We start from the raw sequence: 21,145 nt of genomic DNA on the forward strand, positions 1-21,145 counted from the left end.
GTATACCAGGCGCATCGACACACATCTATCAGTTGTTATGATTGTGACACACTGTGTAGTAACGCCTCCAACTGCTCACTATTCAAGGCTGTTGCTGTTTAGCAACCAACTGCAAACCGCAGCTCTGAGGCTCTTTGTCTGTGTGAGGAGATTCATGCAAAAACTTCCACTTGGTAACGTCAAAATGCTGGCCTCATACTGAGATTAAAAAAACCTATCAGCACTACAAGGCTAATAGCTGTAGAATTAGTCAGAAAATTAGTTTTTCCAAGGATTATGTATATTCCTTACTTGTCCTCGTGTTCGTAGATGTTGAGTCCAAGAGCATCCACGCCCAGCCATAGCTGTGTGCCCTTCTTGTTTTTAATCTCAAAGTAGTTGACTCCATACATCTCCAAGTCTTGGGCGATTTTAAGATACTCCATCATTGAGTCCTCTCTAGAGTAGAGAAAAAGAGGCATTATATTATATTATATTATGTTTAGAAATTTAACACAATCACATGTTCAAAACAATAGCATTCAGTTAGCGTACATTTTCTTCTAGAAGAAGAAAAAAAAGCACACATTCGAATTTAAGTTAAGTGGGTTTAAATCTTTGGTACTTTATGGCAAATCCAAACATGTCTACAAGGGTTTCATCATGATAAAGGTCTGACACACACCTGAGCATTCCTCTGTGTTCTTCGTGCCAGGTCTGTATCCTGTCCTCCCATTGCTCCTTAGTCAGCTTGTGCTGCTCCAGGACTCTACACACACACACACACACACACACACACACACACACACACACACACACAAAATGATGTTCATCTGAAGGAATGTCAAACAGCACAGAATTGCTTCCTCAAAGAGGAAATCATAAATACTCCAGCAGGCAAAGATATAGATTTTGAAAAATGAAAGTCAAAATCCAGTTACTCTGGCTGACACCAGAATCATTCATATATATATATATATATATATATATATATATATATATATATATATATATATATATATATATATATATATATATATAAAAACTAGAGATGGCACGATACCACTTTTTTATGTCCGATACCGATATGAATCCGATATAGTGTTTTTTTAATCAACAAAACTGTTTTTTTAAATATCTTGCTGCATTTTGTATAAGTTCATACTCAAGTTTAAAACAACAACTACACTAAAGCTATTCTGTTATACCTGTATGCAAAAAAAAATATTTCATAGTTCAGCAATACTGATCAATCTAATAAACTTAAACCTACACCATCCTCCCTATTCTGGTATTTTAAAGAGTACTTAGCGTAAATATTAAGCAACCTAACTAATAGGGTTCCAACTCCCAGCAACAACAAAAATAAAAAAATAGGGAACCACCCCTCACGCTCCACCTCATGATGCTTAATCGACGTAATCAACCTTAATTTGATGCAGTGTGAAAAAAAAAAAATGCAGAAAAATCAATTATTTTTCAAGAAATATTAAATAGATTCAACATCTTTCTTCAACAGAATTGCAGACTGCACAGATGGTACCTTCCCAAAGGACAAAGTACTATAGCTTACTAGGGTATATATATATTAGACTTAATAGTCACTATATACAGTAATTGACTTCTATTCATTTTATATCAAATTAAAACTTTGGGTGTCAGATAATTATTTATTGAAAGCTAGACATTTTAAATGAGAATAAGAAAGAAAAGTATGTCTTTGTGCCCCCCTTTTCCCTGTTAATGCCCTATCGGCCCCCCTGGCTAAACTTTGCTAGATCCGCCCCTGCACAGTTACCAGCGTCAGCTACGTAGAAAAAGATCCTGGTGTAGAAAGTAATATTAAATAAATTTTAACAACAGCTTATCAAGCTTAAACGTGCTGCTGTTGTTTATCCGCTGGTTTCCTCTTTCTGGTGCAAAGTGGGCCAAAAACAAACAAGAGAGACGGACTCGCGACAGAAAAGCCGATCAGCTGATCATTAAGCAGTTTCATGATTGAAGTAGCAGCAAGAAGAGGCAGTCGCTTGTTAAGCTTAACGCAGCCGTTCTATCACGTGATGCATACTGCTCCGATGTGCTAACGTTCTGAGGCGAGTTACGGCGTGTTGCAAGTTTTGTGAGGTGCTTTCGTGATATTTAATGGATCGGATTACATTTTTTATTTTTCTCCGATATCCGATCCAGTAATTTAGGTCAGTATCGGACCAATACGTAATATCGGATCGGTCCATCTCTAGTAAAAAATGCTAAACTTTATGTGAAATGCCTACCTCTGAGGGAGCAGTCTGTCATGAGTAAGGTACCCAGCCTTGTGCACCTCTTTGTTATAGTCTCCATACTTGGCCTGGACAGCGTATGAACCCAGCAACACAGCCGTTTCTGGGGGACAGTAGTTCTCATCATTCAGGATGGCCTCTTTCACCTGGCAGAAAAATGTGTGCGTGACTCTAAATGTACTCAAGACTGTAAGATTTAGTTAGCACTTATGCTGAGAACAGAGCAAGCTAGATAATAGTAACATAAAAATGTGATATTTTGAGGTTTTGAAAATAACTGAAAAACTAATTATTTGCTAAAAGTGTTGGTGTCCTGAGTGTGTGGAGTTACCTGCAAGAAGAAGAGTCTCTGGGTGATCTCCTGGATTAGTTCCTCTGAGACATCTTCAGGGAAGAACTTGGCTCTGAACTTAAACTGCAGAGGACTCTCTTTCTTTACATCTTGCTGGGTCACCTGGATTCAAAAAATAATAATTGCTCCATTATGTACTGGAATTTTTCAATACTATTTTTCTGTAGCCTCTGCCTTTTGTCTGTCTTGCTCACATGCTTGTTGAGCATGAGGATATTTTTTTTGTAATGCACACTTGGAAATGTAGAGACACACTGTAATAGCAGGGGTGCTAGGACTGGGGATTGTTTTGGGGTGAGTGAAAGAAGAAGCCTGTTGAAAGACCACATCTGAGGCTTCAGTACCACAGTACTGCTTCTAGGCAAATACCAGACAAACAATAGACACAGACACTGGAGGAAACATGAAAGTGAGAGCTAAAGAGAAAGACCCCGACAAACAATTTAAGAAAATCAGTTGAAGTCCACATGCTTAAATTAATAATAATATTAATAATGGAATTTTGTTTTTAAGCTTCTCCATCAATCCATCTTCTTCCCCTTATCTGGGGCCAGGTCCCGGGGGCAGCAGCCTAAGCAGAGAAGCCCAGACCCCCACCTCACGTCCACCTCCTCTAGCCATTCTGTGGGAACACCAAAGGGTTCCCAGGCCAGCTGAGAAATATAATCTTTCCATTGTGTTCTGGTTCTGCTGTGGGGTCTCCTCCCGGTGGGACATGCCCAGAACACCTCACCCAGGAGGCATTCTAGTCAGAAGCCCGAGCCACCTCAACTGGCTCCTTTCGATTAGGAGGAGCAGCGGCTCTACTCTGATCCCCTCGCAGATGGCCGAAATCCTCACCCTATCCCTAACGGAGAGGCCAGCCATTCTTCGGAGAAAGATCATTTCCGACACTTGTATCTGCGATCTTGTTCTTTCGGTCACTACCCAAAGCTTGTGATGATAGGTGAGGGTAGGGACATAGACCAAGCTTCTACTTTCCCACAAAACAAAGTGATATTTACCTTTTTATTGAGTTTCAGCCATGTGATGTAGCCTTTACTGTCCACATACTGTAGTCCAAAGAACCACACCTCTCGCAGGCCCACAGTCTTTACCACCTAAAAGCAAAAAAAAAAGAAAAATGGATTTTCACAGTTTATTCTTCCTTTAGATAGCGTTTTTTCTTTGATGTCTGAGAAGTACAAATCTGTGATCTGTGGTAAGTGGCAGAGACATTTAAGAGAGAAGGGAGGCGACTGTTAGAACGTAAAGAAATCATATTTATCTTCTGCCTGTTTAACAAACTGTTATAGGGAGCGTTTTTGATTTCATTTCTTATTATTCTGGCACTGACTAAACTCTTTCTGAAGGCACCAAAAATTCCTGTGCTGGGAGGTGGGGACTGACAGCATAAGAATACAGGAAACAAAGTGTCAACTTCTCAAGCACCCACACTCCTACGTGCCAGGTTTCTGTCCTCACAATACTTTTTTTGCTCACCTGGTCAAACAGCTGTTTTCCTGTGGTATTTGGCTGGATTGCAAACTCCAACTCTGCATCCATGGTGGTCACACGGACATTGATCTAGGGGGGGGGAAAAAAAGAAAAAAAGGGGAGGAAGTTCACTTTGCTTGCAAATATTACACAAGTGAAGACATGAAAATAAGTTGCAATTATTCATGTGTGCGTGTTATTCCCTTTTTTCTGCTCCTGTTTTAGGCAGTTAAATACCACTTAAACCTATAAGTTTGGACAAATACTTTAACTGCAAGAACAGGTCAAGAATCCCTAAAGAACAATTTTTTTAAGCGTGTTACGGACAGATGAGAGTCAGAGGAACTCACGAAGCACTAGGGAGGTGGGAAAAAAAGCATATCTATCTATATTTATCCAATCAACCAGTCTTCTGAAAGACTGCTTCTTCAAACTGTTGTACAAAAAGTGTGCAACATTCAAAGAATTTATGCACTTTATGCGCACACTTCATCTCATGTGCCTGACTATGCCACTAGTCTAAACTAGTCAGCAAAGCAATCGAATGATAACTTGATCCACTTGCGTTCATGATTTAAATCCTACTGAAAACTTGTGCTACCATCTTAAGTGAGAGATTCACACGAAGGGAAAACTGTACACTACTTTAAACAGATGGAAGTTGAATACTGGTTGTGATAAAGTGAGGTGGCTCACAAAACACTGAGGCAATACTGGCAAAAAGTATTTTTTTTTATACAACCTTTACTTTTCACACAATAGTTATGGTTCTCTTAGAATACAGGATGTGGTGCACTGCATGTATGCACCAGTACTACTGACAACTCATGTCAAGTGCTGCTGTCCAACTTTTCCTCAGTTGAGCAAAAATATTCCAGGAAATTGCAGAATTTCTAAAGAGGACAATAGAAGAACATTTTCCCCCATATGTGGGCAATGTGTCAGATCCTTTCAATCCTACCCTCTCAGCACTCTGCCAGTGAGTGAAGCCACACTTTTTCAAGGCAAAGACCTCTGTTGGGGTGGAGCAGAGGATAAAACTCAGTCATTGGCTGTTCCTCTTTAAGCAGCACTGGCAGTAGGCCTAGAAGCAGCTGATGGCACAGAACAGAGCATGGTTGACCTCCGTGGCATCTGACATCCTTCCTCCCACACCTACTCATACATTGAGCCGTGCATTGCCTCAGTGGTAGTTAACAGGACGAGAAGAGAGACGGAGGAAAACACAGAGTAAAGAGGAAGACGAGAAGCAAGCTGAGAGGCGGGGTGCAAAAAGCAAAGTTTAGCAAGAGCGTGAAGGGAGGAGAGAAAAGAAAAAAAGAGCGTGGCTATGAAGCGCAACAGGAAGTTTGAGAGATGATCTGGGGTATACTCCTTTCGACATTAAATTACAGCGTTGTTGCTGTAGATGAGAAGAAGAAGAAGAAACTGAGGGAATGAACCATCCTTTTCCTCTCAGTACTTATATATAAAACCTCAGGAATGCTTACTTTGCATTCCTTTTTCTCCCCTCTTGTTTTTGACACACTCTCCTGCCTTCATCTTTTTCACTCAATATCCCTGCAATGAATAATCCATGAAACCAGCACATAACTGGACCCCCACATGGAACTCAGCCCATAATGTATCTTGCTGGATCACCACATTAATTACCCAATAAATACTGCAGGACATGCCCACAATATAGATATCTTGCATGATGTTTTGTTGCACTAAAACACAAATTTAGTCTGCTTTGCACTGAAAATTTACTTGGTTGTTGCTAAAGATGCATTCAAGGAGGATTTTGCATATGTATGCAGAATCCTCTGGCTTCTACTGCCACAATTAGGCGATAACGTATCTAAAAGCTGCTTGACAACCACAATTAAACAACAAAAACTAAAGGAGCATGTGCTACTGACTTCCAGGGGTCAGACCAGTAAAACATGCAAATCACAGTGAGATTGCTTATTGCTGTACAAACAGGTAAAATTTCAAATCCAGCCTTCAAAAATTATTGTGTGGAGTGAAAAGTCTTTATCACTACTATCCTAGACTACAGATGAAACATGAAGAGAAGCTCTGAATGGGACTTGACTATGTTTAGTGACTGAATTAAGATTATAAGTTCACAAATCACATCCATCCTTTTCTTCTTTTGTGGTTGCGGCTTGAAATTTATGGAACGTGAAATGTCTGTGCTGCAGTTCATTGAGTTTTCTATTGACACCGGGGGAAGTGTTTTCAGTCCAAAATACAAAATCCATCACGAGAGGGAAGAGAAAAAACAAAACAAACAAAAAACAAATAGACTCCAACAAGCTGAGAACACAGTTCAGTTCAATTTCATTTATATAGCACTAAATCACAACAACAGTCACCTCGACTTCCTTGAGGCGACTGTTGCCGAGCCTCTCAGCTGGCTTGGGAAGCTAGACTACACTGATGACCATTTACATATTATGGCACAGGAGGGTAACAATAAGACAAGGAAGGAAGACACCAGAAACACATGTTTACCAGAATAAAGCAAAAAAAATGACCCAAAACATGAATTAAGAGGGGGGATAACACAGGAAATACTGAAGGGATGAGCAGAATTCTAAAATTCCAATTAGTAGCTAGAACAAAACAACAACCAGGCAAAAATAAGAAACGTGAAATCTACACAGAGCACTTAAAAATAAGAATATCAAACTAAAAGATCAGTATTTTAATAGGAGAATACGGAGGGATTCAGGGATGCTTTATGAATGGGGTCACTATGGGAACTTGACACCAATGGCTGGGATCCAATAACATAAGCTACTTATGACACCACAACCCTGTCAACATTTCAATGTAGACACTAAGGATAATATTACATGAAACAGGGGCTACTGATATCCAGCTCTTTACCTTGCTTGGCTTTGCTTAAATGCAGATACTTCAAACAATAGTCGGTGTTGGGAAGGTTACTTTTAAAATGTATTCTACTACAGATGACATGCCGCAAAATGTATTTTGTAACGAGGAAAACACGAACACAGTGTACAGTCGAGTCTTAATAGCTTACTTACAACTGGGCTACACTGCCCGTGAGGCTACATTCTTTGAGGCTATGCCTGTAACACTTTGCCTATTGCATTCATATTAAATAATTTTTTGAACAATAATTCAACAAAAACAAAAACCCAACTTCTTCACGTCATTATGTGGGCTGCAAGTAGAGGTGACATGGGCTGTGAGATTGAGACACAGGCATTAGAGCCTCTTAATGCGTGTTTTGTTTGGGTTGCCACTAGAGCTGGGCGATAGAACGATAACGATATGTATCGCGATATAACTTTTACTCGATAGAGAAATTAAGCTATCGCGATAGACCTCGCCGCTCTTGTCCTCTTAAAAAAAAAAAAAAAAAAAAAAAAGGTCAGCCGATCCAAATTCAGTAGCGCAGAGCCGAACCAATCACAGCCGCAGTGTCACGTCGCGTGACTTGTTACGTACAGCACAAGTGACAAGCCGCACGTGTGTTTGTTTGGGAAGCAGCCAGCGGGTAATGGAGCCAGCGCATAATGGAGGAAATGAGTGTGCCGACTAGAAAAATCAACCGAGCGTGACCGAAGAGAAAACAGATGATGGTTCCAATGCCGGAGAGATTGTCGAACGGAAGAGCCATAGAAGTTCCGTAGTGTGAAGGTATTTCGGCTATTTCAAGTCTGACAAAAAACAGAGTAGCGTGCACTGTAAATTGTGCCGAAAGCAAGTCTGGAAATACAATAAACTGGTGCATGCGTCACACTGTGCGCCACGTTATTGTTTCGGTGAAATGAATTTCTACAATACTGTTAATTCTACTCTCTGCAGTGTTTAAATGCTTACATATACACACAGTTACTGTCCGTCCACACATACGACTCGGTTCTGCTTCTATGCCCCAGCTTTGTTTACTTTTTCCCACCGAGGCTTCTAGACTTCTGATTGGCCAACATTTCTGCACGGTTAGGAATCTAGCGCCACCTGCTGCTTTGGCATGTTCATAGCAGCGTTTTCCTTCATTTCTGCCTTTATGTGTGGACGGGATTATTTTTTAAAACGAAAACGGAAAATCTCCGTTTTCAAAAATACCCGTGTACGTGTGGACGTAGCCTCAGTCTCTGACTGGAAGCGCTAATTCGTCATTCGGCTTTTGTCAGACTAAAGTAACTGTTAAAACTGTTTGAAAAGCTCAGCTATACAACAAGGAGAGATTGAGAATTTCCTTTTAGTTCTCAGTTTATTTGATATTGACAAAAGTTAGTCAGTTTTGTCTGTTCTTCTGTAAAACAAACTAAGATTTATTTTTAGAATTAATATTTTGTTTCTAAGTGGAATTGACAATTTAGTCTGTTTCGTTTGTTCTGTTTTGAAACTTAAACGCTTTAGCGGCTGCCTTTTGTGTAGTTTGCAATATTTGCCTTTATTTATCTGAAAAAGTCTCATGTTCCTTAAGTACATCTACCCTGTTGAACTTATTATGGGAAATAAATATTTAAAAACAAGCTGCTGATTATTTCACATTTTACTTGTGAGCAACGGCACATTTAAATCTTACAAATATAGTTATTTGGCTTATATCGTGATAGATATTGTTATCGCCTGAAATGAAAAAAACATATCGTGATATGAAAAAATCTCATATCGCCCAGCTCTAGTTGCCACTGGCGTGGAATTACCAAAACTAGAGGGGACAGCCTAACATATGAAACAGGAAAAGACCGCTGTGTAATCCATTTATTGAGTACCACATTTTTAAACTGTAACTGTAACGGAATAGTTACTCATATTTTGTATTTTAAATACGTAACGCCGGTACTTGTATTCCATTACTCCCCAACACTGACAATAGTAACAGACTGAAGATAACTCAATTTTAAAACAAACTAATGTGGACATACTGAGGTTAAGAGTTTTAAAAGATGAAAAAGAAACAAGAACACTCACTGATTTTTTTGATGTACTGTTTACTTCTGTGTGCCTGTCGATCTGATCTCCCTTATAAAATAACCTTTGTATAACAATAACCTCTTCCAGTTACTGAACATCAATTGCATTTGGATAACTGTAACTAACTAGTCAAGTAAGATTTGGATCTACTCTTGCAGGTGCACAGATCTAGCCACAAACAAGGTAACCACAGCAACATAATCTATTCATGGTTCACTGAATATAAACTTTGTGTTGATTTCACTGCCTTGGTGACTTTATAAGAAAAGTTATACAGAATGTAGTGCTAAGTTTGAGTTTCCAAAGGACTGGAATAGACTGCGAGTTGTCCTCTGTTTTTGTGGGGCCCGCCATCAGCCACGATAGAGCCAACCTTTGTGCTACGCGTGTGTGTGTGTGTGTGTGTGTGTGTGTGTGTGTGTGTGTAAACATAGCAAACCCACAGGGCGGAAAGAGGTGGAATCCTTTATGGACCAGACGGTTAGTTAATCCTGTCTCTTGTACAGAGTGGGGGGGAGGAGAAGAGGGACAGCAACATGCCAAAGCAATGACACAGCTAATCAGACACTGACAACTGACATGCCTTGAAGGAGTGACTTTTGCAAGCCTGTCCTTAAACAACACTATTTGGTGACACAAGATACGCTGACTGGGCAACCTGTCCTTAAAAGGACAGTGTTAGGCATTTGAGGAAAGACCTGGAATGGGAATAAATTCCAAAAAAAGGACATTCACAACAATCAACACAACAATCCAGGTACTCAATTCCATCACACTGCCATAAGAGGATGCCTTGCAAGCATGTGAACTGACAAGCCTTGAAAGTTCCTAAAAGCACAACATAAACACTAAAATTAGTATGACACTGGATATCCTCTTGATGAGTCAAGTTCCAGTTGGAGCCCGACATATCTCAGAAGCAGTTCCAACATCTAGCGGAAAGATTTTAGAAGCTTCCAGTAAATGTTATACTGGAAGTACTAATACTCTCATCATTCCTTCTTTTCACTTCTCTTTCTTACTACTGACCTAAAAATATTAACTACTAATTTTACTTGTGTTAAGAGGAGCCAATAATGAAATAAATGATAAACTGGTACACTGACACTAGCTTTAACCTCAGTGCACAGCGTCCTTCTGCACAGATGGACAGAGAAAGATCTGCCTGAGGTTGGACAGCAAAATCTTGTGGAACAATGTTGGCTAAAGATTTTCTTATTCAGGAAGAAAGGGGGGGAAACAAAACAAAAGTGGCTTAAGTGGTCTAGAAAATTGAAAAATGTATATAATTGGAAGTAAAGTGTGGTGATCACTGTTGTGATTTCCCCATTAAAACCCCCCCCAAAAAGATCCAAAAATCAATCTATAATCCAATCATGAAAACTTTCCAGATATCAGAACAGGCAAATATACAAGTCAAGCAATCAGCTGGGAGTAACCAGCTGACCTAATCAGTTGTGTCAAAAAAGTCACAATGCTTATTGTCCACACTGAGACCAAGATTATTTGACAGAATAATTCAGCTTTTGGGAAAATTGTACAAATATTTAACTTGACTCATATTTATTGAAAGTTGCCTGAACATGACAACCTCACCACGTGGTGGGGAATCAATTTGGAAAGGTGTGCACTCAAATAGGGCTGGGCCATATTATACCGTTCACGGTAATACCGGTATAATGTTAGGCAACGATAGGAAAATGAAATATCGCGATAGAATATGAGTAAAACGCGCATGCGCAGTGCCTTTGTTTTCATACGCACATGGCCGATTGTTGAGTGAAACAGATGAACCAGAATTGGTTTGTAAAAATGGTTTAACTTCAGTGATGTGGAACTGGTTTGGTGTTTGTCCGTCAGATACACGACAAAGCACATTTTTTGCAGAACATGCAAGCGGCTGTCCTTATTGTCGTATTTGTCGGACTAAGATGCTCTTAAATCTGGGAGTAATCTGGGTCCTAAACCCCGTATTTCTCAGGTCAAACAACACTGCAGCATCACTGAGAGTTAAAAACTGTCTAAATTCTTTCATCTTTAATAAAACGATCAGCATTGCTGCTTTACCAGGTGTAACTATAAAGTTTAACTTCCAGGCATCCATGAAAACAAAATTTATTACATTTAACGGAGTTAGAAGTTAGCAGGAAGCTAGCGGAAGTTAGCACGCTAGTTTCGCTAGTTACCTAAGCATGATACAGCATGTTCTGACTGAGAGATTTCTGAAAAAATTCAAACGTACAGCTCTGCTATCACTTCCAACATAAATGAAGACAGGAAACTAAACAGCAGTGACGTTTGTAGGGTTACTGAAGTTGGGCTAGCTGGTATATAATGATGTGCTACGTGATCGCTAGCGACACAGCTATGTTAGCATAACATAAACAGTGAAGCTGGAGGACGAACACTAACACTTTTCCACTTGTAAAAGTTAACGTTAAGGTTCCTGATAGTTGGAGACAAATTCAGTCGCATGGCAGGATGCTGTAAACGGACCAAACTTCAGTCAGGAGAACAACTGAGATAATCAATCCACAATATGAGGTCAGTCATTAATATACTGCAACAACATGGGAATAGAGCAGCTGCCAGAGAATTCAACATTAATGAATCAATGGTACAGAAGTGGAGGAAGCAAGAAGAATGAGTTTAATAAAGTTTGATTTATCTGACTGCTTTGTTTCGCTTAATGTGCCTTATAATCCCGTGCACCTTATGGTCCGAAAAATACGTACTGCACACTGCAGTTTAATGTTGCAAAGCACCTCTTTTTAACTTCAGTGGATATTATACATGGTTATGCTCAGGATATGTCAGCCCATTTCTACTGGAAATGCCTTTTGGTTAAACTTTCAGCAAGGAATTTGCATTTGCACTGTTACATTTTTATAAAGCTTTAATGTACATAAAAACCAGCTTCTTGTTTAAGTGAAAATAAATGGAAGGTTGTCTTTTTGCACTAGTAATGTTGTGGAGTTGTATTTTGTCTCGCATCAATTATATCGTCAGTTATATCGTTATCGCAAATTTTCAAATATATATCGTGATAAATATTTTTGGCCATATCGCCCTGCTCTACACTCAAAGACAAGCAGGAGCATGATCTGTGAAACAGACCATATCACAATAATCATTTTACTTTGATTAATATGATTTAGTCATAACTGAAAGTGTAACAATTTTATCAATTGCACTGCGCTGCTTTTGCTCTCATCTATAAAAACTAATGAGCACACATGATCAGACTGGCTGCTCAATACAGAGCAGAGAGGGTCAAATTACAACACACATACAGAGAGTGTGATTTAACTAACTGCTGAGGACATGCTATTAATAAGCACACCTGAGTGCTGCTATAATATAATACAGACACCAATATTTACCACTGTATCTTGTTAAGTTTACAAGTTGTGAAGAATCCAAGAGCTCCATCATTAGTGTTTTGTTTAAAGGGAGATGCCATTTTGGGATGTTTCTAAATCCTCCTCTCAATTTCAATTGCAAAGACAAGTTCTCACTCAAATGGGCCCCTTGTTAAATGTGCAGCTGTTTAGTAACTGTAAGCTGTTTAGAAGAGCTTTGCTGAGAGGCCTTAAGACACACACATCAATCAGTAGAGCCGCTAATCTGGCCTGCTGGGCTCCGAGCAACTGTCTGTCCCTCTGATTAACCTCCCCTGCAGAGTAAGGCAGTTCTCAACGGAGGAGTGGAAGGAGGCGTGAGAGCAGATAAGGAATCAAAAACTACCTGCAAACAACAACATTATTGCTTTGGGGGAAGAGAAGGTGAATGTTGTGTTGGAAGTATTGTTTATTTATTCGTTGTACGAAAGAGTGAGAAATTTGAGAAAATACAATAGAGGGAAAATAAAAGCTGGACCTTACCCTACTTATTATTGACCTAGCACAGTTTCAGAAATAACTGCCATCTGTGCCAAACGTGCCTGAAAACACATTAGTAAAAATGAAAGACTCCTTTGCTGGTTCTGCTCATCTTAATTTGATTGTAATACTGGGATTTCGAATTGAAATAGGGTCAGCATCAATTTCAAAAGTCTTAATTAAGCCAACCAATTAAAGTCCAAAAGTTTCAAAGTGCTGTTATCACAGTTTTTCCAGCACCAACTCCAGGGTTTACAATACTCCAGTGTATGTGACAGTATCACAAGCCTAGCCGCCAGTCAGGCATACACTAAGCCCTTGCGGGGCTGGTGTTAGTGTTATTGGTGTCTTCATGAAAAGTGGTTCAGTAGTTTGTGAAATACATTCCAGGAAATTTAACACAAGACTCTATTAGGACTGACTTGTTTTTTCCAGCTGGCCTCAAACTGGCTACACCATGAACTACAGCTTTTGGTACTTATATATATATATATACACATATATATATCCTCTTGTCATAACCCCCCTTGCTTTCCAACCTCTTAAAATTCCTAAAGACTATCTCTTGAGGACCACAAATTCCTGCTTCCCACATTTACAAATTATTCCCCATCCTTCTGACTGCTTCCTCTCCTGACAGCCCCTTAGCAGTGTGATTATATTTTTCTCTTAAATCTCTGCTCCTCACTGTGACAGAGCCAGGATGTTGACGTAGACTGGGCCCCCCCAAAGTATATAGCAGGCCACCTCTTCAGCAAACAGGAAAACAGCTACAAGCTAGGAAACCAGTAAGGGCCCTCTTCCTTTCCCCTCATGACTACCCTGCCCCCAGAACAAAGAGTACACCAGGCAGAAAGAGTAGGATATAGGTGTCAGTGGAACTATGAGTGGGCGATATATATATATATATATATATATATATATATATATATATATATATATATATATATATCGATATATACTCGATGTATCGCAAGTTTTTCCACATACGATGGTTAAAATGGCTTTATCGTAACCATTGAGTATAAATTGCCACCGTAATATTCCCCAAACCGGAATATTATTTTTTATCATCTTCTGGCATACAAGCATGCTTGTTTATATACTACCAGATAGGGAAAAAAAAACAAAACATGATGACAGCGGGAGTTTCAGACAAACGACGGAATGAGACTCACTTTCGTTTGGATTTCACAAGGAGGATGTTGAACAAAATGCGGTAATATGCAAAACATGTTGTAAAACTACCATGAATTAGGGCTGTGCGATATGACCAAAATCTCATATCCCGATATAAGACATCTATCGCCCCGATAAAAAATTCTGTGAATCTCAGGCAGCTCGACTTGCGTGAAGTGTTTCCAGCTGGGCGTCGTGTACATGGAGTCGAATGTTTTAACCGATGCATGAAACTATACATTTTTAGACATAAGTTGTAACGCCCGCCGTTTTCTTTGTGAGTATTTATTACACGGCGTGCTGCGGGGAAAAGCCTGTTCTTTTTTTTTCTTTTTTTTTTTTTCTAACGTTTGAGTCTGTTTATTTTTTAGCACCTGACGGCTCTTTTTGCTTCTCATCCGTAAATACTCTGCATACTCTTTCACGTGATTTAGTTTATTTTGAAAGGTCTCAACAGGATCTTGAGCTTTATTCTGAAAGGTTTATGTGGAAAATAAACAAGCGGACACGCGATGGTTTTATCGTCGTTGTTGCTAACGACAACGCATAAAAACAGGCTCTTGTCCGTCCATAGTGTGGTTATATTAAATATAAGAGAAAGAGAGAACTTTAAGAAATTAATATAGCCACTAAAACGGTGAAAAAAATATTGCCGTAAATTTTATTTTGCGACACCACGAAACGAAACGACAGACGTTTTCATATCGTCATCCAATATATATCGTTATATCGAACAGCCCTACCATGAATTTATTCCACCAGCTGAAAAGTCATCCACTGCAAAATTAAGACTGTTTTAAACTCGGCATGTCAACGTCCCCTCACACACCAAAGAAAACGTTAAATAAACCAGCTGTGATACCCGTGACTGTTCTTAGTCAGTCATTTTTTTAGTCACCGTCTAGACTTGTGTTTCTGTCATTTGAGTTTATTGCATTTTTTATTTTACAATTTTTATATGTTATGATATTTCGATTCATTCTAAATTTTTCTATTTAAAGTAGAAAAAAAGTTTAATGAATGATTTGAATACCAGTGCAATTTTGGGAACTATATAGTGAATAATAACATTTGTTTTTGGAGGTTATTTGAACATACCGTGATATATATCATGTATTGTGATATGACCAGAAAATATTGTGATATTAGATGTTCCTCATATCGCCCAATTAGAGCTGAGTATAAGGATACTTAACCCGATTCATGATCAGTTAATCACCATCTATTTAAAAATAGCTATATTAACTGATCAATGATTCTTCAATTACCATAAACCTCACTTGCAGCCTTGGTGCATTTTCTTAAAAACATTGTGTCAACTTTATCGCTAAAAGTAACTTAATGGGGCGTCCACATGGGTGACTGTAAAAGCCTTACTGTGAACAAAAACATTTGTTTCCGTTTTAAAATAAACTTTGAAAATCTGCAGAGTCCTGTGACTGAAAATGTACTCTCTTCCAAGTCAGCCAATGCTGTCACTGACCCCTGCAAATATTTTTAAGCTTGCGTATGAATACTGACATTCAGATTTAGGAGACTGTTCCAAAAGGTTTTTATGTCATACACTAGTCCCAGAGGAGGTCATGTCTGGTGGACCCTGCTTTTGTTTCCTCTGTTTATTATGTCAGCGCTTCCCTGCGACAAGCTGCACTTTCTCTGTCAGATATTGTCTTTGACACAAACGTCACTCTCAGCAAAGTTGGCATGCTGTCCCAGAAGCCGTTTTTGGGATTTTGCCCTGGTGACTCAGGGGACGAGAGGGTTAAGTGAAGGATGACATCAGTGCCTGGCTGTCCTTCTTTTGTATCTTCCTAACTCATCCAAGGACACACACAAACACCCACTGCCTAAAGAGGCAGACAAGAGATGTGTTTCACTTGTGGGGCGGCCTGGAACTCGTTGCCATTTCCTTGGAAAGTTTCTGATGCAATCTTCAGCAACTGGATTTTGATTTTTGTCCAAGCAAGACACAGAATGCAAATTTAGTCGAATTAGGCAACTAAAAATACAAATTACACAGTATACCTGCCATAAATCCCTTACTGTGCAGGGAAGACCACAGGGTTGGGCACTGATTGGATGCCAAAATGCTGGCTAAATAAATACACTGATAAAAATGATTAAAAACGCCACGGAAAGACAGAAGTGAAACTGAAAGTCAACTTTTCTCTGACAGTTACTACATGAATAGTTTGTCAACACTTAGAATAAGGGTGACGGCTGTCTCATGACTTTGTCCAGTGTTGAGTAAACCTGCATCATTGGTGGGTAGACTACCTAAAAGTGGCATAACTCGGCATCGTTTAATATCCCCAGACTACTTCCTGCTCTTGCCAAGTCTGTCCATGATGGAAAAGCAGCAACAGTGAGAAGCAGACAGCCATGAAGGGACTGCATCAAATTGGTTTTGTTTTGGCGTTGTTCACATCCTAGGAGTCTGGCATTCTCTCCACCCTTTAAGCAACAATGGCAGCAGTGTTGCAGTTGTGAGGCCTGTGGGCCAGGCAGTTCACTTCACACTCTGGCTGTTGTTTACTTGAAAGAGGCGTATGAGGAGTGGGAGCAGCCGTGGGGATGAAACTGCCACTTTCCAGATTGTTCAAAATGAGGATTTCGGTAGCAGAGCATGCCGACTGTTATGACAACTCACAAGCAGCTCTAAAGAGTCGGTTTACATGAGCAGAACTAGCAGGGAAGAAAAACAAGCCACTTTCACGTGGCTGATTCATATCATACTTCCTGAACCAGCCACATTATGTCCATCAAACAATCAGATTTAAGTGGCAAAAAAATAAGCAGATTTTCTGGCTTCTTCCCCTAACGCTGCATTACTGTAATAATCTGTAGACAAAAGCAGCTTGAAGTTTACTGTCAGTTCCTTACCGGCTTAGGCATCTTTGCTTCCTCTCCTCATTAAACTCAACAGCTGAGAGGAAAAACCCGTCACTGGACGGCAGAAAGACCTTTACCACAGGACCTGAAAAAAAAGGAAGAAAACATTTTGTAACATAAGTCCCCAGTGTTCATGGGTGAAACCAGAGACATTATTATAAAGAGCTATTGATTCCAGTCACAGAAGACCAAATCTAGAACAAGGAAGCATGTAGACCTATTTGCACTGACGCATGACGTTATCATCCCAGTCTAGCTGTAGGAATTTGCGCTTATTGATTTTTTCGATTAACCATATACATAAAGTAAAGTACGTAAGTAGCCTGGGTTTTGCCCAGTGATCTCACAGGATGAGCCAGAGACCTATGCAGCACTAGAGGGTTAAACTAGAAACACAAGTCTGAAATAGTATGGTAATGACCCATGATGAACTTAAATAGGATAGTGAAAACATCCAACTCAAGAGTTTCTCTGGTGTGAATCACACGTAGGAGTTTCAGTGTGGTTTAATGGTATGAAGCTAAACTTCGTGAAGTTTAATAATACACCCCAGCCTGACTGAATGGAGAACTGTGCATCACGACTGACATAAGCTTGCTAAACGCCATTTAATACAAACGGAGAGCAGCCAGGTGTCTGGCATGGGTTTAAAAATACTTTTAGCAGCCATTACATTTTAGTCTCAGCTATTTTGTAGTGCCAGTTCAGGATACAAATCGACTAGCACCACTACTCTTCTCAGTTTTGGAAATTAAAGAAATTATTAGGAACAATGATAGTTTCCATATACAACTGTAATCTGCTTTACAGAATGTGCAATGTAAAAATAAGAATTTGTAAAACCCACTGAACGTCAGAGCTGTAGCGTTTGTAGTCCTCATAAAGTGAAACCCACTTATAGCTTGTGAGCAATTAGCTTTACCCGCCGAGAGTTGTTGGCTTCCGTTACGTTGAACTATAACCAAAATTTAACGCCTAAAATATTGGCTACACAAGCGTTGCACAACGGAAAAAATAAGTCAGAGGCGTCAAATCCCAATTTTAAAAATTTATCTTAAATGAACACTAACGTTAGTCACTAGATCCCCCCCCCAAAATGGTCTTCATGAAGCCCAAAGTTTGCGCGTCGAAAGGCTGACATTATCAAGCTAGTGGGTGTAGTCCGTATAACGGGACGAGCCTAGCCGACGGTTGCCTCGCTCGCGCTCGTGAAGTTTTAACGCCTTAAAAAATGTTAGCCCTCATTTATTCGCCACACTTGCCACTAAAACGAATAAATATAAAAATAAATATCTTAACAAATTCCGACTTAAGACTACGTAAAGCAGAGTGGGGTGCGTTTACACACAGTTTAAGGGGCACAACTTGACAGAAGTCGGCCCTTCTGTGACACATGAATCGGTCGAACACGAGGAAATCCGCTGCATCAAAGTTGAAGAGAAGCTCCTCTCTTTTTGGGGAGAGGCAACTCACCGGGGGACGATGTCTGTCTTTAATTTGATAGAAGAGCCTCGTATCTTCAACTGTAGCAAAATATTCACGATGAAAAATGCCGTTTTACTCCGGGTGCTTGTCTCTCAGTGCGTCTGCCGTTATAAATTCCCGCAGACATGGAAAAACCCTTCAAGTCTAAACCATAAGGCGATTTGGGGGGGAGTCGCTGTAGAGCCAGCCAGAATAAAGTAACACAACTTCCGGTCTTAACTATAAAAATAAAACTACATAGTTAACTGGGCAATATTATCATAAGGCGGTTTACATCTGTTTACAGTTCATGAACATACTCTTAGATTTGATATCTTCTGTACCTTTGCATATAAAACAGCCAACATTTTTCACATTGCAATGATCCTGAATATTTAATACTTGTTTTAAACTTAAGTTTGATTGTTTTCTTTATTATTTTTACTCTATTGTTCGATTAGGTTTTTTTTTTTAAAGCATGAGTCTGTACATTTTTTTTCTAGACATAATGTGCTTTCCCTTTTTTGTTTCTGTAGTTTCCTGTCATATAGCTAAAGTTAGCTGACAAAAACAAGGGGAAAACCACAACAAAATTAATGAGGAAAACATGACTAAACACAGAAGCAGTAATTAATAGTTAATAGCGGGACTAAATCAACCCCCCACAGTCATTTTCCCTAATGTATCCATACAAGTGTTTCCAGAAAATTTAAATATGTAAGAGAATTAGATAGCCTGCGGACCGCTTTCAGCCCTTCAGCTCGAACTTTATTTTGAAGAAAAAACACAAATATCCGCCCATGTCTGCAGTTTTCCTCGCAAACCTGACACAGCTAACTGTAGAGATGTACAATATGGCTGTCAGTGGCCGAGGATCAGATGGAAGAAATGTATGGGGCATGCACCGTGCGATGAGATGCATTAGCGATGATTTATGCCAGTGTAAGCCTGCTCCTGTAGGTTGGTCCGATGGGAATCCAAATGGCACTTACACATAGGCTTTTGTCCTGTTTTATCTAAATGGCCTGCTCGTCTTCTGCAGTTTGAAACCTCCTAGATCAGTGGTAGAGCTCCCCACTCTGGAAGTATGCATCAGTACATTCGTTTCAAAGTTTTGTATGTACTGCAGAGATAGTCCCAAACACACCCAGTCTGCAGTCACTGTCTGAGCTGTTCGCAGAACTGACTCAAACATCAAGGACGTGTCCTTTTTATCTTGACTAAAACAGCTATGAACTGATTTTTAGTCCATACAAGTGGATATGGACGGATATCTAAGACTTCCAAACAATTGTGATGTCAAGCCCAGCTGATAACCTTTATCACTTAAAACTGTTTCCATCTATCTGTCCTGACACCTATCTTTGTAAAAAGATGACCAAAAAAGTATAAAATGCATCTTGATGATTAATTATCACTGAAAAGTTTGGGCTCCGAATTGTTCTTATGTTGCGTAGGAAAATGAAGTTTTTGATTTTAAACAATCACACATTGACGACAAATGCTGTAAGTCACAGCTAAACTGGGATCAATAACCAAATATAATTAATAATTTTTAATAGAATAGCTGCTAAGTAGCTACATAGTAGTGCTACTGCAAATTATGTTAACAATCTGATACCAAGTAAATAGAGGGCCAGTATTGCCGAAACCATTAGTTTTTAATTATAAAGACAGTTTTTATAGAGAGCAATGTGTCCAGGTTTATGAGATGAATCACCATCAATTTGCAAATTCTGAACACATTTTAATGACCACTAAATCATTGTGATTTTTACTTTCCACAATCCACCAACTTATATCTAGTCTTCCACATCCTGATCAGTCCCAGTGGAAATCTAAACTTCAGCTCAGCCTTCCGTCTTTCTGTCAGTCTCACTGCTTCCAAACCACACAGCATACATCATAGCAGGTCTCACCATCTTCTAAAACCTTCCCTTTCACTCTTGCTGCTATCCTTCTGTCACAAATCAACCCTGACACTCATCTCCACCCATTGCTTCCACTCTCTTCTTTACCTCTCTTGTGCAGTGTCTGTTGCTTTGGACAATACAATATTCAATGTAGACATTATAATCTATGGAATGAACAGTATGTTAAAAATTGTGTATAATTATTTTGTATTTTTTGAGTAGTGAGAAGTTTTAGGCACATGTGTGTTTTAATTTTTATCCCGATCTTTCATATTTTCTCCACAGAACAGAAAAAATACAGTGTGTCAAAAATATACAACATTTGTAGTGTTCTTTGTATTTTTGTATATTCTGAACACTTATTTAAAATATAATTTTTTTTAATGTGACGTGGGTCTTCTGCACTGAATTATTCCGCCACTAGATGCCATTGTGTCCCTGTTGTTGGTGATATATGGGGTAGGACACTTGAGCAAATCCTGCAAAATCAGCTGGTAGAGTAAATGAATGGAAATATTTCATATGCATGTAGTCCCACACCAGGAGGTGCATCCTTCGAGGCCGACTCACAAAGACTAAAAAATAGACACATCTGCTAAAAGTGAGTAATACTTTGGACAACACAATAAAAATCTCAGTTCGCGCAGTCACCTTGGAATTTATTACTGGAATAATGTCAACAAACATAGTCCAGGGGACAGGGGTGTGTAGAGTTTAATCTGCTGCAAGATGAAGAAGGAAAAATGAGAGGAAGAGGAGGTAGCACTGAGACTTGGCTGGGTC

General features: G+C 39.4%; 1 protein-coding gene across 2 annotated transcripts in view; it reads right to left on the reverse strand.

Annotated features, from left to right (window-relative positions):
* Positions 1 to 18,649, reverse strand: part of LOC101478951 (radixin) — a 26,220-nt gene extending 7,571 nt beyond the window's left edge. Inside the window, exons 1-8 of one of the 2 annotated variants that reach the window (XM_004573595.6) lie at positions 18,459 to 18,649; positions 16,977 to 17,070; positions 4,093 to 4,176; positions 3,615 to 3,710; positions 2,590 to 2,712; positions 2,253 to 2,404; positions 665 to 748; positions 292 to 438 (exon numbers count right to left, since the gene is read on the reverse strand). In XM_004573595.6, coding sequence (XP_004573652.1) covers positions 292 to 438; positions 665 to 748; positions 2,253 to 2,404; positions 2,590 to 2,712; positions 3,615 to 3,710; positions 4,093 to 4,176; positions 16,977 to 16,988 — 698 coding nt within the window. In that variant the 5' untranslated portion in view covers positions 16,989 to 17,070; positions 18,459 to 18,649. Of the gene's footprint in view, positions 1 to 291; positions 439 to 664; positions 749 to 2,252; positions 2,405 to 2,589; positions 2,713 to 3,614; positions 3,711 to 4,092; positions 4,177 to 16,976; positions 17,071 to 17,832; positions 18,005 to 18,458 lie in introns of those variants that run through there. The other variant, XM_023154559.3, reaches the window with a different exon arrangement.
* Between the last annotated feature and the right edge of the window lie 2,496 nt (positions 18,650 to 21,145).

The sequence above is a fragment of the Maylandia zebra genome, linkage group LG23, assembly GCF_041146795.1.
Source record: "Maylandia zebra isolate NMK-2024a linkage group LG23, Mzebra_GT3a, whole genome shotgun sequence".
NCBI lineage: Eukaryota > Metazoa > Chordata > Actinopteri > Cichliformes > Cichlidae > Maylandia > Maylandia zebra.